The sequence below is a fragment of the Leptopilina heterotoma genome, unplaced genomic scaffold (genome assembly GCF_015476425.1).
Source record: "Leptopilina heterotoma isolate Lh14 unplaced genomic scaffold, ASM1547642v1 Lhet_0, whole genome shotgun sequence".
NCBI classification, from domain to species: domain Eukaryota; kingdom Metazoa; phylum Arthropoda; class Insecta; order Hymenoptera; family Figitidae; genus Leptopilina; species Leptopilina heterotoma.
In genome coordinates, this window is record NW_025110811.1 from 1,087,272 (window position 1) to 1,107,543 (window position 20,272).

Here is a 20,272-nt window from a genome sequence, read left to right on the forward strand (position 1 = left end):
GGGGATGTTCGATTAGAGTCGCGGAAGTTAATTATACTTTCCAAATTGTCCACCAGGGGAAAATGTTAATTTTTTCCTTAGACTCGGGTGTGAAAGCACCCTTACATTGCGATTGTCATGTGAGACAAGCTTAAGTACTAGGGATAAAGTTTACATTTCGACTTCCTAACCCTGATGTTAACCTAACCTAACTTATTTCTGCTCTTATCAGTTGTCAATGTTATTGTATTTCAAGAACGTACTAACCACGTTTTACTAATTTATTACAAAAAACGATTGTTTCAACTTGGAAGATTTATTATATTTGATAAAGTTAAAAGTTAATTTATAATAATAATAATGGAGGGTCAATTTAGTGATGCCGATGAGGATGATGTTAAGTATGTTTTTCATTTAGTCATTTTTTTATTCGAACTTATAGAATATTCATTAGGTTCAGGGAAAAGGTCACAATTCTTTCTGTAAATCGGATAACCAAAATCAAATTTTATAATTTATATATTTACTTTATTTTGCTTGAATAATTTTATTTTTGTTTATATCTTAAATAAATATTTTTCGTTTTTAGCAATCAAAATTTACCGAAAGGAAATCCGTTGTTTAAGCAACCACCACAGAAGGAATTGGAGAATCTGAATCTAACTGAATCAGATGAAAATGAAGAGAGCTACGATGACAGTGACTGTGATTGGGATTATATTCAAGATTTTTCCGGTCATTCAATTCGATTGAGAAACAGTCGTCAACAAAGTGCCAACACACAAAATGTATCGACAAAAATTTCCAATTATCAGCCAACGGAAAAATTATTTCAACGCTATGCGAATAAAATTAATTTGGAAAAATATGAGGGTCCATCATTACCGAATCATGCGACGAATAGTTTAATACAAAAGAATAAACGTGTCGATAAGGATCGTATTCGAATAAAGGATAAACATGATCGTGCCACAGTTGAACAGGTGATGGATCCCAGAACTCGTAAAATATTATTTAAAATGCTCACCCAGGGAATTATTAGCGTAATGAACGGTTGTATTTCAACTGGAAAGGAGGCGAACGTCTATCATGCGACATCGAAAACAGGCGTTGATTTTGCTATCAAAATTTACAAAACATCAATTTTACACTTCAAAGATCGTGATAAATATGTCACTGGTGAATTTCGCTTTCGTCACGGTTACTGTAAGAGTAATCCACGTAAAATGGTTCAAACTTGGGCGGAAAAGGAAATGAGGAATCTCTTAAGATTGCAGCAAGCCGGTGTTAATGCTCCCAAACCGATAATGTTACGTAAACATGTTTTATTGATGGATTTCATCGGTCAAGAAGGATGGCCTGCACCAAAATTAAAGGACGTCGATCTTTGCACATCAAAATTACGATCCTTATATCGTGAATGCATTGAAATTATGTGGAAACTCTACAATAAATGTAAATTAGTTCATGCCGATTTAAGTGAATATAATTTACTCTATTGTGATTCGAGTATTGTTGTCATTGATGTTTCACAATCTGTCGAACACGATCATCCCATGGCTCTTGAATTTTTGAGAAAGGATTGCACAAATATTACCGGTAAGTTGTCAGAGAAATCAGATAAATTTTTTTTAACAACGTGAGAGAAGAAATATTAAATTTCTAGAAATACTATAAAAAATTATAATTTATTATAATTTTTTCTAAACTTTGAAAAAAATTGAAAGACTTAAATTATATCACTAAAATTTTAACGAAATCATATATTTTCATGTTTGTAATTAAAAGTTCCCAAAACTTGTTTTTTTTAATAATTTTCCAAGAATTGTTTAAAAAATTCAATTATTATAATTTAATAATCTATTAGCAAATGAAATAAATTATAGTTTAGGAAAACTTTGAATTTATATTATTTCTGGAATAAGAAAAAAAATTTAAAAGCTTTTCTGGAAATTGCCAAAAAATTTTCTACATATTTTTATTTATTATTTTTACAGAATTCTTCAAGAAAAAAGATGTGGCCGTAATGTCATTGAAGTCACTTTTTAACTTCATTACTGATCCAACTGTATCCGAAGACAATATGGAGGAATATTTGGATTTAGCATCGGAGAAAGTGACACAAAATTCACAATCATTGGATCCTGAGGAAGAAGTGGAGGAGCAAGTGTTCAAACAAGCTTACATTCCTCAACGACTTGATGAGGTAAACCAAAAAAACATTTAAAATTTTATTATTACTTCAATTTTAACACTTAATCAATTTTTTTTTCTTTTTATGAAAATAATGAAGAAAATTGCAATTAAAAATGAATCTTTAAAAAAATATATATTCGTAGGTTATCGATGTTGAAAGGGACATAAAGTTAGCCAAGTCCGGAAAAGAAGAATTAATTTATAAAACTCTGATTGGTATGAAATCGGATCTATCGAAACCAGTAGAAATTCCCGAAATTATTGCCGCTAAAAATTTAGATGATGAAGATGATGATGCTTCGAGTAATAGTGAGGAAGATTCTGATTCGGAAAATTCCGATGATTCTGCAAATAATGAAGATGAAAAGACATCCAAATTTGTAAATGCAGCCAGGCCACGAAACGAAAGTTTAGAGAGTAAAAAGGTATGATTCCTCTGAATTTGAACTAAGCCAGGGAAATCAAGGAAAAGTTTAAAAAAAATAAAATTGTTCAGGAAAATGAGGAAAATGTCAGACAATTTTATTGAAAGTACAAGAAAAATATTGAATTGAATTGTTAAAAACAGTTGAAATTGTCAGAAATTTTCAAAAATTATTATTGTAAATTATTTTTTAAATTATTAAATTATTTAAGTGACAAATAATTTTATTTAAAATTCTGAAGAAATTTTAATTCTATCGAAGAATTTTATTAAAACTTTTAAAAACAATTGAATTATTTCCAGAAATGTTATTAAAATTTTATTGAAAATAAAAATAGTAATAATTAATTAATTATTATTAGTTTTATTATTTTTTAATTTAATAAATTTTGTTGTTACTATTATATTTATTTTATAACTCATTAATTTCGAATGTATTCTTTCAGGCAAGAAAGAAGGCAATCAAAGAAGAACAATCAGAAAAAAGAAAAAGCAAAGTCAAAAAGCACGTCAAAAAAAGAAAAGAAAAATTAGCCAAAAAAAAGTGAACAGTTTATGATAAAATTCAAGAAAAATACGAAAAATGAATGAAAATTATTTTGTATTATAATAAGAAGGTGAGTAAAAGAACAGAAAGAAAATATGTATACAAATAGAGATAATTTTTTCGAATTTGTTGTTCCTTTTATTTAACTTTATAAAATCTAATATTAATTTTATGTTTATTTTATACGTTAATTTGTATTTATGATAAATTTATTTTGTTTCAGCTTCTTCATATATTTAAATGAAAATCATAATTCCCGCCAAAGGAGATGCAATTGTCCACAAGGTAAGAGTACCAACTTTTAATTAATAATATTCCCAGATGAAAAATCTGTAATTGCAATTGTCCAGTCTTCTTGTGTCTACGCAATTGCTAATTATCGTAATTGCATATTTAGATCATTTTTATTTAATTAACTTTTTTTTTATGTAAATTACTGACAAAAAAGTATGTAAATTTATGAACAAAGCTTAAGACACCTTAACTTTGTACGTGACTAGTCACCAGTGTGAATTCACCCTTACTTTATATTCTTGAAATTCACCTTCCCAGCCCTGTGCAGTGTCGGCGCGCACCACGCTGCGCATTACGCAACCGTTAGTTTAATTTTTGGCGCAATTAAGAACTGTCGTCTCAGTTTTTTATGTTTAATTCCTCAAATTTATTAGTTTTTCCAAGTGCAGTGGACATGTTTAATTTATTTATGTGCATTTGTTTTAAATTCAGTGACAAACGTGCAATTGGAACAGAAGAAAATTGTGAAATGGTGAGTGTAAAAGAAATCTTAAAATTAAACTAGGTTATGTTCACATTTTCCGCAAAAGATGGTCAAAAAGTAAGAAAAGTTTTGTGAATATCGTGAATATTATCCAAGTGTGGATAATTTTTCTAAATAATTTACTGTTTTAATAGAAATCGAATTGAAATTTTACAATTTATTATATAGTCGATCATAACCTAACTTTTTTATTCGGCGCATTCGTATTAGAATCATTAGAATGTCACTAAAATTGAACGATTGAACTAAAATAAATTACCAAGTCTAGAAACGTATATGTAACCATAAATGTTATTGTTCTTTTTGGAGAATAACACGGGAACAAGATTGCACGGAAATTTATTTGCTGTTTGCTGGGCAATACCTTCTAAACGTAAAAGTTTAGAGACTACCTGCAACAAACATGATTTCCCAAGTATTTTTTATAAACACCTGCCACTAATAATTATCGTAAATTATCAACATTTTTTTTTTTATAAATATTGTATCCGTCAGTAACTTGATTTAATCGATTTAATCTTATTCGTTTACTGTATGAAAAGTGTCGGCTATTTTTGAGAGAACAATTATTACACAGTGATTATTACATTCGAATGAAAAGAAGAGTTTTTAATTGAGAAAATGTCTCATCAAATTCTCAATACTGGCAACAATGATTACCACAGTGATCTTTTAACGAAATATCACTCAATATCAGCAAAATTAAAAAAGTAAGAATATTTCTACATTTTTTAATTATAAATTAGTTAATCATTTTTATGATAAGATCTATTGATCCCATGATAAATGTGATAAGATACAGTATATCCTTTTTTATCGTTATTTAAAAAATTTAAAAATTTGGTTTCTATTAATTGCAGACGATTTTTGAGAAAACCGAATGTCACAGAAGCTAGTGAACAATATGGTAAGTTTTCTTTTCTTTCGAAATGATTGTTTTCCCAAAAATGTAAAATCCTATTTTGAATTACATTTCGACATTTCTTTTTAATTTTACATATTTATACTGAAAATTAAAAGTAAATTATTAAATTAATTAAAATTATAATTTTTTATTTAATGCTATAAATTCTTATTAGGATTGAAAGATCGAGAATTTAAAAAATTAATGATCCACAAGTTTTTAACGTTCAAGTAAACGAAATATTTCTTGTCAAAAATATTCTTCTAAATTACTAATTGCAAAGAAAATTAAAAACTTAAATTTTACATTTAGAAACTTTATAATTTTTTTTTATAGGGACGCAAAATTATCGGAATAAATATTAAATTTGAACAAGAAATAAATAAATTTCGTTCATTTGAACTTACAGAATTTTAGGAAAATAAAAATGGAACAAATTGTAATTGATTATTTTTGATAGTAAGATTTTTGTAATTTTAATAATTATATTTTTACAATTTTAATAATTACAATTTTATAATGTCAATAACTATATTTTATTCATTTTATTGTTATTTTTTATAATCTTAATGATTATAATTTTATAATTTTAACAATTATATTTTTATAATTTCAACAATTATATTTTAGTAATTTTAATAATTATACGTTTAATAACTAATTACAAATTAAATATGAAATGTATATTCAGAGAGAGATTAACATTTTTATTTTAGAGACAGAAATATTTTTGCCATTAAATTAAATAATTTTAAAATAATATCTAAAATTTGAAAAAAATTTTCCAGACAATTTGGCAGTTGAATGTGAGCAAAAGGAATTGTATCAATATGCTGGCTTATGTTGGTTAGCGGCAGCACGTTGTCAAGGCACATTAGGAAATGTTTTGACGGAAATAAATTTCTTAATAAAATCAGGACGATCATTTATCACTGCTAAAAATAAAAATAATCAAAGCGGATGTTCCTATTCAGGACAAGAGAACTTGCAGGTGAGAATTATTTCTTTTCCAAATATTATTATTATTATTATTTCCAATTCGATTAAAAATGAATCTCATTTTTTTTCTCATTAAAAATTTCCCTCTTTATTTCTTTTGTTATTTTAAATTTAGAGACGATTATTTGGAAGTAAATCTAAACACAATTTATAATCTAAGGATATCAAAACTTTGCTTCGCAACATTTATAATTCGTGTTTTGTCTCCATTTGTTATCAAAACTTTGCTTCACAATATTTTTGATTCGCTTTTTGTTTCAATTTGATATCAAAACGTTGTTTCGTAATATTTTTAATTCGCTTTTTGTCTCGATTTCTTATAAAAACTTTGCTTCGCAATATTTTTGATTTGCTTTTTGTCAAAACGTTCAAAACGTTTTCTCAATAAAAAATTTTTTTAAATTCTCATCAGGCCGCAATAAATTGTTTTGGACATGCATTGACACGCTGTCAAAGTCAAGAAGGTTTCAGTATGATGTCCGCAAGTCTAGCAATGGAATTGGCATCTGCTTTGGATATTAATGGCATTCCAAATTTGCGTAAATCCATCGAAATTCATCCAACATTAAGGGCAATTAATACACTTTCGTCCTATTATATTAAGCAAGGTAAGAGTTTATTTTCTATTTTAATATTTTAATATCAAAGTGGCCAAAAAAAGGGAGTATGGCAAAAAAAGAATTTTCTTGACGAAAATCTTGGTACTTTTGTTGTAGGGACTTTATAAGAAAAATTTAAGACCAGAATGTCATCAAAACTGAATAATTGTGTGAAATGTATTTTCTGTTAGGATTAATTTTGAGGCATTGTACAATATTTGTTTACTGTATTTAAATCAGAATTAATTTACCATTAGGTGATTATGCCAGTGCTCTTCAAGTTTTAACGGAATTGGTCGAGTTTTTAACGGCAAATAATGTCAGTGCAAGAACATCCGGAAGTTACATGTCAATTTTGCAAAGGTTTTTCAATTTTGTTTACAATTTTGTTTACAATTTTTTACAATTTTACCATTTTTTTTATAATTCATTTTGTAAGTTTATTTATTTTTTTTTTGACCAAAAAGAATAAATGCTTTAATGAAAAATTTACTTTTCTCTACAGGTGTGAAATTACGAGAGTATTGCTTTTGCTGATTTTGCAACCAACTCCACAAAGATTGTCACCTTCGCAAGCTCAAGTTTTGGAAAAATATGCCTGGATAGAAGAAAATTCTAATATCGGTAAACTAATTTTAATTACTAAATTACTGTGAATCTTCTGAAAGTGCACCATTTGAACTTTGATTTTTCACTATATTTCTTCTTTGAATTTTGAAGCAAATTAGTTTTTTAATCTTCTTAATTTGGTACGAAATAGTCAGTTTTCAAGTTGAAGAATTGATTTAAAAAAAACACACTTTTTTAAACTCTTATTGTAAAAAATGTATTATAGTTATTGTAAAAATTTACGAGGTTTGTTGTCTAGTTTTTTAGATGAAGAATTAAATGGTTATTGGTTTTTAAAATCGGTTCGGTTGATTTCGACAGATTCAAAAGCGCACTTTTAGAAAAATCACCCAATCATGTAATGTTCAGAAAAGTAATTAATTAGTAATTTTAATTAATATAAATTCCACAATTGTAAATATAACAAATATCTATAAATTACACAGGTAGTTTCAAAAATTTTCAATTTAGAATAACTTTTGTTACAGGCTTCAGAATGGGCGAAAATGAAATGCTATTGCTGCAATCTTTAGTGTTAGCCTGTCAATCTCGTGATTATCAGGCTTTAGTGGAATTAGAAGGTGAATTGTGGAGTTTTATGGATATAGAGCAGAAAGGATTGTTAAACAAATTGGTACAAACATTTAATAAAGATTAATTATGAATATTATTTATATTTTGCTTTTTAATTTACATATTTTACATTCCCTAATATTCAAATGATCCTAAAGTTCTGAACATTCAAATGAACGAAATTTATTTATTTCTTATCTTGAAATTAAATTTTTATTTACAACTATTTTGCCTCATTATCAAGAAAATTAATAAAAAATTACTATCAATAATGTGATATTTAAAACTTCAATTTTTATTGCAAGCAGTAATTTATGAAAACGATTTCAAATATTAATAAAAAATATTTCGTTCAAAATTTTCAAAACCCAAATTTTTAACAATTCCACTGTTAAATTTTACCATAATAGTCTCTAAAATTCAGATATCAAAAAATCTTCAAGTATTTATAATATTTCTTCAAATTCTTTAAATGTCGCTTTAATTTTCTTCAGATTTGAAGGAAAATCTTCCCATCTGGCAACACTGCTCTAAATTTGTATTGGTCTTTAATTCAATAGTTCCGATTCTCGTTTATTAAATGAATTAGCAACAATACTAATTAATTGTTAGGTTATGTTAATTAAAAAATTAGTATCAGACTAAAAAATCAGTAGATTTATGTCTGCTAAATATTTTAGTAATTTCTTTCTTTGTTCGTAAAACTTAATTAAAATTTACTTCGGAAATAGTAAAAGTTCCTGTATAGAAGACTCAGAAAAAAATTTGTTTGAAACAACCAAATTTTATGGTTGAATCAACCAAATAAACATAACCAAACATTTGGTTCAACTGAAAATATTCTTCAGATAACCAAACTCTTTGTTCGAATATGCCAATAATACGAAATACAAAATTTATTAAACTTAACCAAATGTTTATTTATATCACAGAGAAATATTTATTTGACTTAAACAAAGTTTAAAATAACCTAAAGATTAGGTTTTTATACAATATTATTTGGTTTTGGTTGTTTTAGTATTTGAATATTTGGTTCAAAGATAAAGTAAAAGCCGAAATGCGCAGTACACTTTTTACGTTTAACTTATTTTAAATAATATAAAAGTTACCCTAAATTCTCGTTTCGTATGAAAAATATGTACCCGCACAAATAGCCAAAAATGACTCGCATTTTTATTGCGCAAAAAACAATTTATTCGCATATAACAATAATTCAATAAATCGATACGATCATTTTCTTTGTCTCCCTGCTGCTGAACTCCATGTTGAACGCGTATGTAGCGCCCCTCTTTACGATAAACTTTTACACTGTTGCCACTAGATTTTCAAGGAAAGTTACAAATTTTCCAGAACAATTTTTCGAACTATTAACTATTTTCGCAATTTCGTTGGAAAATATATGAATAATTTAGTGAATAATTTTTACCATCAATTTACTACTATTTTTTTTTGGTAGTAATTTTCTATTTTTATCCCCTTTATAATGATTTTAAGCATTTTAAGAAAAAAGTGTTGGAGGGACGCTAAACATTTTCTAGATCCGGCAACGCTGTATTGTCAGAGTCATACTAGTTAATATATATGGTGCACTCTGTGGTGCTATGCAGCGTTACGCTTCTTTTAAATTATAAGCCACAAAGATCTGTGACCTCCGAATATTCTAGAGAAATATAAGTTTTATTTAATTATAGTCATAATATATAATTCTTTAGTATATTTCATTTTTTGTGCAACTGTGATATTCAACATATCCGTGCGGTGAGTTCTTCGCATATTATATTACAAATTGATTGAAAATAACATTGAAACCTATTGTGTTTTATACGTTTTATACGTATCTATCGGCATGGAACAAAAAAATTGTTTTAATTGTATTTAATTATTATAAGACAATATCTTTAGATTAAATCACGAATTAATTTTAAGGTTATGAGAGGTTGAAATCGTTTAAATAGTACTTTTTGTACTAATTACCAAAAACGAATATTTTCAAATTATTTTTTCCTACTAATTTATTAATTTTAATATTTTCAGCAAACGTTCAGAAAGGAAATAACTTCAAAAGTTATATCTCCAAATAACTTAAACTTTTAATCCTTTAAGAAAAAAACTTTAAACAAACTCATTAAAATTCGGTGCCCTTGTTAAAAAAAAATTGGTATTATGAATTCGTTACAAAAAGAGAATTTATCAATACTGCATTTTGAGAGTAAATAATAAAACAAATTTTTAGGGGGAGGGGGAAATTAATTTTCAATAAAAATTAATTTTTTCTTTTTTTGGTTATATATATTGAAAATCGTCTGCTAATATGGGACTTCAATTGCATCATCACTTGCGCGTTGAACTCAAGAGTGAGTTCTGCGCACGCTAGGAATGTACAATTGAAGTTGCCTTGTGCGTACGATAAATTCACCGAAACAGAACGTAAAATTTTTTTTTACATTTGTAACCAAATGGACAATTTATTATTTCCTTTTAAATATCATTTCGTTATTAATTCATTATTAACTAATTAATTAATCAGTTAATTAATTAATTTAACAAAAAATATTAAATTTATTTAATTAATTGTAAGAATACCAATTGATTTAAATCGGCCTAAACACGGCGAGTTTTCTAAATTTGAATTAGTTAAAAATAACTAATTTGATAATAAAATGTCTGTCACTGATTCGGAATGATAATAAAAAGTCAGTCTCTGAATTAATTATTATTTTCAACTAATTAATTAGTGACTAATTATTACCAAAATTCATACTTTTAGATTATTTTAAAATAACTAACAATTTTTTCCCACAATTTAACTATTTTTTCCCATTAGTTAAATTCACTTTTAGGTTATGTAAAAATAACTAGAATTTTTGGATGTACTATTAGTTTAATTCAGTTTTAAATTGTTTCTAGTAGAATTTTTGGTTACAAAATAAATTTGTAAACTTTGACTATTTTCTTATTTATTTACTATGATAATTATGTAATTTTTTAACTAATTACTGAAGTAGAAGTCGGTCACGATTTTACTAACAATTAGTTATTTTTACTTAGTTTAGATTTAGAGAGAATTAGTGACACTGTAATTCAAATTTCGAAAATAAATAAATAATATTATAAATAAACTGAGTAAAATTTGTATAAAAGTAATGACCGAATATTTGAAGATATACACTTTGAAGTTATTTGTGATTAGACGCAATATTAATTTTATTGTATAGGTCAAATTTTACCGAACTATTTATTATTCTTTACATTATTCGTTATTTCTACATTATTTAATCAAGATTAATTTGAGCTAGTGGCCGTTGCTGAACTAACAAAAATAGCTTAACCCCCCCCCCCCTCCATCATCCTTTAAAAATTTTTGTTTCGGTAAAAAAAAGCAATTGAATCTGAGAATTTTTTTCTATTTCCTTAAAAACTGAGACTGTCTATAAACTTTTTTTACCTTATAACTTTTTCATAAAGTACAATTTACAAATATAATGAAAAAATAGTAAATATTTATTAAATTGTTACTATGGCGGTATTATTAACATAATTTAAAACCACTAGAAAAATATAAACAAGGAATAGGGGTCTGACTGACCGAGTAATCGGTTAGCGTTATTTTTTGACACCTATCAGTTTAAAGGTTAATAACTAAACATTTATGTTGGACAAAAATGAACGAGCGTTATATAGTGAGGTTATTTTGTTTTCCTAGAAAATTTAAATAAAACTATTGAGGGTCGGAGTTCATAGAACCGGTTATAATATTTTGAGACTCTAAATTTTTCCATTTCGAAATTAAAAAAGGATTCTAAATTTTAATTTCTTGTAAGCATTTCGTATTTTTATAAAGATTACAAAAAAGTTCCTACGAAAATTATGATATAAAATTGTTTAATTTTTGATTTATTTGACGATTATTTTTAGCTTAAAAAAAGTTATAACCGGTTCTTCGATCACTAATCGGGAGGACCCGCTATTTGTGTACGTTCGTATGAAAAAGGACAACTTTTTACGGAAGAAAATAATTCGGCGAATTTTACAGAACGTTCAGGATTAACAGATACAGACATTTAGGAAACGGATGAGTTCTGTAAAATATGGTGAATAATACAGGATAAACTTCATAAATTTTAAGTATTTATTTTTAAATTTCTGAAGTTTATCCTGTATTATTCACCACATTTTTGCAGTGTTGTCATTTTAACTAACTGTGCCTATTTTGGTACACTGTTCAAAATTTGACTCCAACTTTACTCCAAAAAGATTGAAGTTTCATTGGTTGAAAGTCTTTAATAAATCCAATTAAATGAAAGTATTCACACTTTTCGAGATTGAAACTATAATTCTTAATCTTTTACAGAAAAAACTTGGACTTATTTTTGTTGCATCTCAAAATGAGTCTATACGTTAAATAACATAGAACGTTGTGTCATCTGCCTTACTCATTTTTGATGCTTTTCAAATTGAGTCAGATTGTTACTCAATTTGAGATCGAGTTTTTTCAGTGTTTTGGGCAAAATATTGGAATTTTTAACAGTATAGTAGGTAATAAATGGGTAGGTACCCAAGAAAGATAAAATAGTGTAGGATCCTTGCAAATGGGTTGGCAAGGTTTTTTTTTCGAGTGTTCAGGAAAACCTACGCTAGATCAATAAAGTTAAAAAAGAACCCAGGTATCTTAATGGTTACGTTTAAAACTTTTACAAATCTAACTATGTCCACGTGGTCCTAAACATGTTTCAACTTTTCATTTTACTTTCGAGAGAAATAATCCCTTATTTATGTGGTTTAAAAATAATTTTTATTGCCTTACCTGCTCTGCTATAACCATATTCATGAAGACATACCATTTCTACTTTTTTCATTATAAGATTCTTTCTCTGATTTATTATTCTTTTCTCATCGGATTTACGAAGCATCCGCAGGATTTGGCAAAAAGTCAAAGTTAGAGAATGGATTATTCTTAATTTTGAATAATACACCCCCAATGAATGGTAAATTATACACAATTCTCTGTATACTCAGTTTCGTAGATTGTAAAATCCATTTTGTAAATAATTTTTCTCCTCTTTCTTTCATGCACAAGAGTCATGAGGCTGAAGTCCGCATAACGTTTTTAAAAACGAAAAATCAAAACAGAATTTTTTAAAAAATTTATTTCTAATTTTTCATGTGTGCGTAAATTTTTAAGAAATTTCTGGGCGAGCATCTTATGATGCACTTGGCTATCCTTATCAAAAAATTTGACTATTCAGTTAAACTTCAAACTCAGGGTGGCTGCGAAATTTTATTTTCAAAATTCCCTGACTTTTTCCTGACTAATTTTTTATTTTCCCTAACTAACAAAGTTTTGAATTATTTAATATTCTACATTGCTGACTGAAATGTTTATAATGCTTTTATACGAGTGAAATTAATTAATTTAACTAATTTTTCAATAAGTACATCATGTACAGCTTAATTTTTTTCGTGTACTTAGTAAACTCTTAAAGATAACACGAATTTGAAGCCAAAAAAAATCAATCATTGCTTTGTTTTCTAGTTTTTAAAAACGGTGCGGATTTCAGTTTCATCAAGAATCACATCAGTGAGGTTAAATTTTATTACTCGAACATCATTAAAACGAAGGATTTAAAACTTCAAGCCATAAAAACAAAGCACTTTCGATTTTAAAGTTCAGAAAACAAAAATATAGTTGATTAACTTTGGTTATATAACTTTCTATGTAGGTACAACTAATCGATGAACTATTTTTGCTGATATTTACTCCGTTTAGGAGAAATATTATAAAATCATAACAAATCGTTTTTAATTAACAATTGCGTTGATTATTTCAGAAATTGTTACACAGTTCGAGAAATAGTCATCGTCGCAAAAGTATCTGCGCAGTTTGTTTTCATTTAGCCCATAAAGATTTATTGAGACGTTCGGAATTACGGAACGATATCAGAAATGTTTAGTCAAGTTCTTTATCCTTTAACAATTGACTATTTACAAGTCTTTAATTATAATCGAAATTATTTTGTATTTATTCGATTTTCAAAATTAAAAGTCCCTTTAAGAGAATAGGATAAATATATGAAAAGATAGTAAAAGTATTTCTTTCAACTTCGTATGTTCCTATTAATTATTGTAGTAAATTTCCTCAATTTTCAGTTGATGTGGAAATAATTCAGCGTAAATGTTTCGTAATTAGTGAGACGTCATCACCAAATGGCGTATAGCGTAGATTCTACTTCCTTCTAGACCACCTTCTTTTAATGCGGCCCTGCGTGTACCACTGCTACATATAAAAAGCAAAGTTGGCCAACTGGTAGAGTCAGTCCCCACTTGTACTGAACAGAAACAATTATTGTTTATTAAATGTTTGTTTATCCGCTCCGTCACCAATTGCAACATTAAATTGTCCAATGAAACCGAAAGGTTACTTAAAACCACATGTATTTTTTAAAGTAGCATTTGCAGTACTTTAAAGTATACTATACCTTAGAGTACAATCATTACTCCTCTTTTAAGAATACAATTATTTTTTTATTTTTACCTGTAGTATTCTAAAAAGGGATAATGAAGCTAAAACTAGCACCAACTTATCTCAATTTTGGAAATTAAAATTTGAATCTAAGTATTTTTTATGAAGCTGCAACTATAGCTTCCTTAATTTTGCAAAATTCTTTGTTGGTTTTGAACAAAAATTTAATTTTCAAAATTGAGTGGTTGCCAGTTTCAGTTTCTTTAAGGGAAAATGAAAGAGTAACAGAGAAGAAGAATAAAGAAAAGAAAAAGCAACAGAATGAAAAGAATAAAAAGAATAAAAAGAATAAAAAAGAATAAAGAAAAGAATAAACAGCATAAAAAGAATAAATAACGGAATAAAGAAAATAAATAACAATAAAGAGAAGAATAAAGCAAATAAAGAATATTCGTATTAGAGAAAAAATATTTCTTCATTTAGGAATAAAACTTCTATTCTATTCCTATGCAAGAGAACCATCACTGCAAAAAAAAAGAAAGTGCTAAATTAGAGAGGTGACTTCAGGTAATAAAATGAAACCAAATGCTAACGAATACCAAAAATCGGTTCTCTAAATTGATGCTTTTAGAGTGCAAGGTTATTTAGTGCGCCCTTCTGTTACTACTGCCTTTTCCCTCCCTCTTTTTTAATCCCTTAGGAAAACAAAAATTAAAATTTATTTCAATTTTCAATAATAATCTAAATCTCAAATACAAATGTCTTTCCAGGAATATTTTATACCACGAAAAATACAACATTTTCTCGCCGTGCGAGAATATTGTTATCGACCTTACTTGCCTTACTGCGTATTAATACAAATGAAATCGATAAACCAGGGACTGACTCGATTTAAACTGGAAACAATTTTTTTTAAATAAAGAAAATAAAATCCAAAAAATGAAAAATGAATTTGAATACTTTTTTTTGGCATAAATTTAATATAACACCTGCGGAAATAAGTGAAATGTAGGGAGACACTATTTGCTGAGAACTAAATGTGGCAACGTTGCGTTGTTACCAAACGCTCAAAGAAACAGCAGATAATCTACGTGTTAACTCGGGTCACTTCGGGCGCGCAGTTAGGTTAGGCAAGCTTGGGTTAGGTTACATCGTCATCTCAGGCAGAAGACAGTAGTGTTAATATTTAACAATTAACGAATTATTTAAATAAATAATAATTTTTTTTTAGTTTTTATTTATATTAGTTAATAGTTAATTGATTTACTTTTATACTGCGAAAATAAAATTAAGTGTGAGTATATATAATATATATTTGTAGTCCACGTACCCCGACTAGAAAACTTACAATTGTTTAAATTATTTAATTTTATTTATGATTCATTTTATTAATTCATTCATTTAATTAATTAATTAATTTTGTTAATCAAATACCTACATTCAAGCCGAATTTAAAATTTACATTAATGTTGTGAATTTAAAATTAATTTTTCTTTTACTTTTTAGGTTAGGTGATATCTACGGAGCCTAAAGGAAATTTAGTGAGCAATAAAAAACTGGCGGCCATTTTAGTGAACTGAGTAGCACAACGTACTACGCGAATGTACTTGGTGAGTTAAAATTATTAACTATTTATTTTTATAATTAAAAACAAAATTATTTTAACATATTCATTTTTATTTTTTTATTTTTTTTTATATTAACATTCATTTTTATATTCTCATCATCTGAGAAGGTTTTTTTTTATAATTAAACAATAAGTATGGTTTTAAATTTACAAAACGGGGGAGGGGGGAATTTAGCGTCCTCCGCACTATTCCTACCGTGTTAGGTAACACAAAAAAACGTTTGTTTTTCGAATTTTACTAAAATAGGTTACATTTAAAATGTAAATATTTAATATGGGAATGTTTAAAGAATATTTTATGGGTATTTTTACTAGTATTTTTTAATAGTATTTTTTAATAGTTGGAATAATAAATAATTAGAGTCAAATTAGAGCATGCGGCAGAAAACAAAGTTTAGCTCGTAACTTTAAGGTTATGTTCGACAGGGATAAAAGTTTCATAGAAATTTTTTACTGTCGTACAACTTGGGTAACACGAAACTTTCCCGCGCGAGCAAGAATTGATATTAATCCGCATTTGAATGCGAAATACAATAATACTGATTAAGCGTAATTAGTATTATTGTATTTCGCACAAAATGATTAATAGTCATTTAGTCATCGAAGTAGATTTAATGCTTTTTGCATAAAATCATGTCATATATTATTTTTGTAAAAAAACAAACTTGGAATATTTTGAATAGTTATCATTTTTATATTTTTAGTAGTACTAATATTTGCATAAGTTGCTAGTTAACATAAGTTGCTAATATTAATTAGCAGACTAACTAATGCTAATATTAATTATAAATTAAATAAATTGAATTGAATACTAATAGAAAATTAGTTTTGAGGTATAAAGTTTGGAGTTTCAGAGACTGAGTAGGAAATATATTTTAAGGTTATGCTGACAGATACATCATACATGGCATCAAAGTTAGGAGTGACGTCACTAGTTTCTTGACATGTATTTTAGAAAAAGAGAGAATAGCATTGCTTACGTAACGAATAGAGTAGTAATTGTACTATCTGTCTAACATGTTTCTTCTTCTAATACAGCATGTATATAGGTGTAAAAGAGATCTTGTGGGAGGGGAAAGTTAATATGTATGACCGCACTACTCGAAGTCATTTATTTCTAGATCGGCTCTTGTTGCGTGCGTAGTAACAGCATTTTCGTACAATTATCAAACCTTTTTGATAAAAATATCTATTTTATGATGTGCAGTTTATAGAGAAACTTTTCAAAATATCTCATTTTGAAAATTGTAAACTAAAGTTCCGGTAAGAAGAGGTTGATTGAATGAAATTAATATCGCTCAATTCAAGTTCATAAACTACTTTTTCATAAGAGAAATTGTTGCGGAATCTATTCCCAAAATGTTAGTTTTATAATTTCCATTTCATCGAAATTCTTGTTGGCAAATTGTTGTTTTGACGTAAGTTGCAGATTAGGAAAAATAATTAAATATAAATTTCATTCTTCTCGAAGTGATGTTTTAAATTTTATTTGACATAATTGTTGTTTGTTCTGACAGTTGGCATCGCCTAAAGTTACTTAAGAAGAAGAATTGTTTATGAGAAAATTAATAGAACATTATTTTGGGCACATTAAAATTGGAAATGAATTAACGTGAAAAGAAATTATTTTCTAATCTTTCGTTTTTAAAAAGGCGGACACTTCTTTTGATAAAAGAATTTAAGGTTAAGATTTAGTTAATTCAAATGTTCTAATTTTTATTTCATTATTATTATTATTTAATATTTATTACTATTTGTCATGAGATGATTCACAATTTCTGAACGTTCAAAATAAACGACTTTTTTCCAATGTAAATATTTTCAAAAATTACTGCCTTTATAGAAAGTAGAAATGAAAGTAAACATTTCAAATTGTTGTAATTTGTTTTTTTAACAGATGACGCAATATTGTTGCAATAAAAATATTAATTTAAATAACAAATAAATAAATTTCGTTCATTTGCACGTTCAGAACTTTATATTAGGAGTATGTCATGAGTTACGCTTTTCTTTGGATAATGTATAAGCACTATTTCTTCAAATTATCATTTGACCTATGACCCAAGCCGTAAAAATTTCAATTCTCCTAAAAAAAATACATTAGTTTTCAAATATTTGTTTAATGTCACGCATGTAACATTTCAGGACAAATAAATTTTAGAAAAGTAAAATTTATCTTGAAGGTTAGAAATTATGGCAAATGGCAGCGAGTAAAACTGAAAACATTTTTTATGGGTAGATTTTAAGTGCTTTATATTTAGAGTAATAAATAGTGTTTAGAGTCAAAGGTTGTTTGACCTATGTTGTTTGTGATGTTATGTGAAACTGAAACCTGAAACTTATGACTTTGTTTTATGAAATCTCTGACTCTGAACATTATTTATTACCCTAAATATTAAGTAAAAACCATATTACCTAGAAGAATATTTTTATTTTTATTGTTTTACTCAATTTGCCATAATTATTAATCTTCGAAACGTTTAAATAAGGTTAGAAATTATGGAAAATGCGGCATATGGTCCACAACGTTGATCAACGAAAAAAATTTGTTTAATGCAATCAATTATTATATTTTTTATTTAATATTTAATTGTATGACAATTATTATCAAAACATCGTCAATCTTTTTGTTTAAATATTTTTGTGTCAATATTGATGTATTATCTTTAATTAAATAAACTTAATGAACAATTTTCTTTCGTTGATCAACGTTGTGGAGTTCAATTTAGTTATTACAACAAGAAATTTGTAAAATGATATTCGTGGAACATAACATTTCGATGGTTTAAAAGTGATGTTTAATGTCAATTCGGAAAACAGAATTTTAGATCATGCCAAAGCTTTTCAATCAGGCCAGAACTTATACAAAATAATAATTTGGCAATAAGAATTTCGATGGAATGGAAATTATAAAACTGAAATTTGGGAAATAATCATGAGCCCTTGCGGACATTTTTGATTTTTTTCTGACACTAATAATTTCTTATATTTAAAAAGACAGTTTCAATTTTAAACAGTTGCATTTGAATAAGAATGATGACAATTTTATGTCAAATGAGAAATATTCGTTAATTTTTAGGTTATGTTACCAAAATCGTTTCTTATTGACAGAAAACTAGTTTTTATATTAAAATTCAAATGTTCAAACTGTTGTAAATTAAATTCTTTATGCTTCTATCAAAACAAATATAAAAGATATCTTTTTTTAAATACGAAATTGTGACATTGGGCTTAAATTTTGCTCCGATTGTTTGTCGGATTTTTCCTTGAGATAAATATCGTACATATGTCACTAGTAAAGTTGTATTAGTAAGGACAAGTTCCACTTTTAAATTTTTTGGTTTCACTTGAAAATGCGTTTATGCCAAAATTTAAACTTATCTAAAGAATGTTTTTGATAAGAATATTTATATTTAAGTAGTGATTTTCTAATGCATTGATTGACCTATTTGGAGATATTTTATTACTAGTGAAGTCATGGAATTAAACAATTCCCCTTAAGTTTAAATTTTCAGCTATTTTTTTATTGATAAACTTTTCCCAGTAAGAAGTGGTTGATTAAAATAGATTAAAATGTTAAAATTTCTAAAATGACATTGGTTTGGAATTAAAAGCATTGTGAATTTTTGCTACATGTGCAGTCATTTTAATGCTTTTCATTTCCTCTTTATTAAAATGAATTAAAGTGTCAGCAATATATTTATGTCGTAAATATAGGATTCAAATGATTAGAAATTTTATGCTATGAACAGAATTAAATCGTTTTGGATTCTAATTACCCTATCAGAATTAAAATATGTAGAAAATTAAACAGAATAAATAAATGAGTGCAGATGGATTATCTATAAAGGAATTAAAACATCAAACTTCAAAAATGACATTAGTTTTGCATTGAAATGATTCAGAATTGAGCGATATTTTACCTTCTTTCAAACTCTTCTTAGCGGCTTGATTTAACCTATAAAATCCCATCACCAAGTGACTATTTTGTCGTTGATGAAAATTATAAATTCGAATATAAAAATTTATTTACGAAAATTATTAGAACCTGGAAATTTTAAAGGAGCAATGTTGCCATTCAAGAGTCAAAGTTTCACCTTGGAGTTAGTTTGAAAGCAAAATGACAACATTGGTATGTCGGTAGGTCGGTAGCATGGTATAGTCTATTTATTTGATAACATCTGCTTTTACCGAACTGTTTTGTAATTAATTTTTAATACATCTTTTATGAATTTTTATCTAATTGCTAGAAATGATATTTTATCGAAAATAGAATAAATATGAAAGTAAAAATTTTGGAAATATTTAACTTTTTCGCAATGGATGTTATTTAGTGCGAGTAACAAACTAAAGATGTAGTATTTATATTGATCGAGTTGAATAATTGAAAATAGAAAAGAATTATTTGCAACAACGATCGAAATAGATCATCAATTGCCAAAAGTGAAATATTGATTGCAAAGTAAATCTGCGAAGAAAAACCGACATCTTGAACTATGTTCGTGCATATTCGGTTTATTTCGTCAATATTGCGTCCCGGGGCCTGGATTCATTGTGGGGTGGGTTCAGTGCAGTAC

General features: G+C 27.0%; 3 protein-coding genes across 9 annotated transcripts in view; all 3 read left to right on the forward strand.

Moving 5' to 3' along the window:
- Positions 1-177: 177 nt before the first annotated feature.
- Positions 178-3,271, forward strand: LOC122499882 (serine/threonine-protein kinase RIO1-like). Its single transcript, XM_043608479.1, has 5 exons — positions 178-380; positions 569-1,578; positions 1,977-2,185; positions 2,319-2,600; positions 3,046-3,271. Exons 1-5 carry the CDS (start codon positions 340-342, stop codon positions 3,145-3,147), a joined length of 1,644 nt encoding a protein of 547 aa, XP_043464414.1. The 5' UTR covers positions 178-339; the 3' UTR covers positions 3,148-3,271.
- Positions 3,272-3,746: 475 nt separating this feature from the next.
- Positions 3,747-20,272, forward strand: part of LOC122508403 (activating transcription factor 7-interacting protein 1) — a 59,674-nt gene continuing 43,148 nt past the window's right edge. For 2 of the 7 annotated variants that reach the window (XM_043622077.1, XM_043622157.1), the window contains exons 1-2: positions 9,172-9,366; positions 15,575-15,678. The gene's annotated coding sequence lies outside the window, so the exon portion shown is untranslated. Of the gene's footprint in view, positions 3,913-9,170; positions 9,367-15,202; positions 15,363-15,574; positions 15,679-20,272 lie in introns of those variants that run through there. The other 5 variants (XM_043621834.1, XM_043622239.1, XM_043621752.1 and 2 more) reach the window with 5 other exon arrangements.
- Positions 3,954-7,705, forward strand: LOC122508850 (40-kDa huntingtin-associated protein-like). The gene is made up of 7 exons (XM_043622472.1): positions 3,954-4,634; positions 4,785-4,831; positions 5,617-5,819; positions 6,240-6,435; positions 6,684-6,789; positions 6,932-7,050; positions 7,524-7,705. The coding sequence occupies exons 1-7, from the start codon at positions 4,546-4,548 to the stop codon at positions 7,691-7,693; spliced, it is 930 nt and encodes a 309-aa protein (XP_043478407.1). The 5' UTR covers positions 3,954-4,545; the 3' UTR covers positions 7,694-7,705.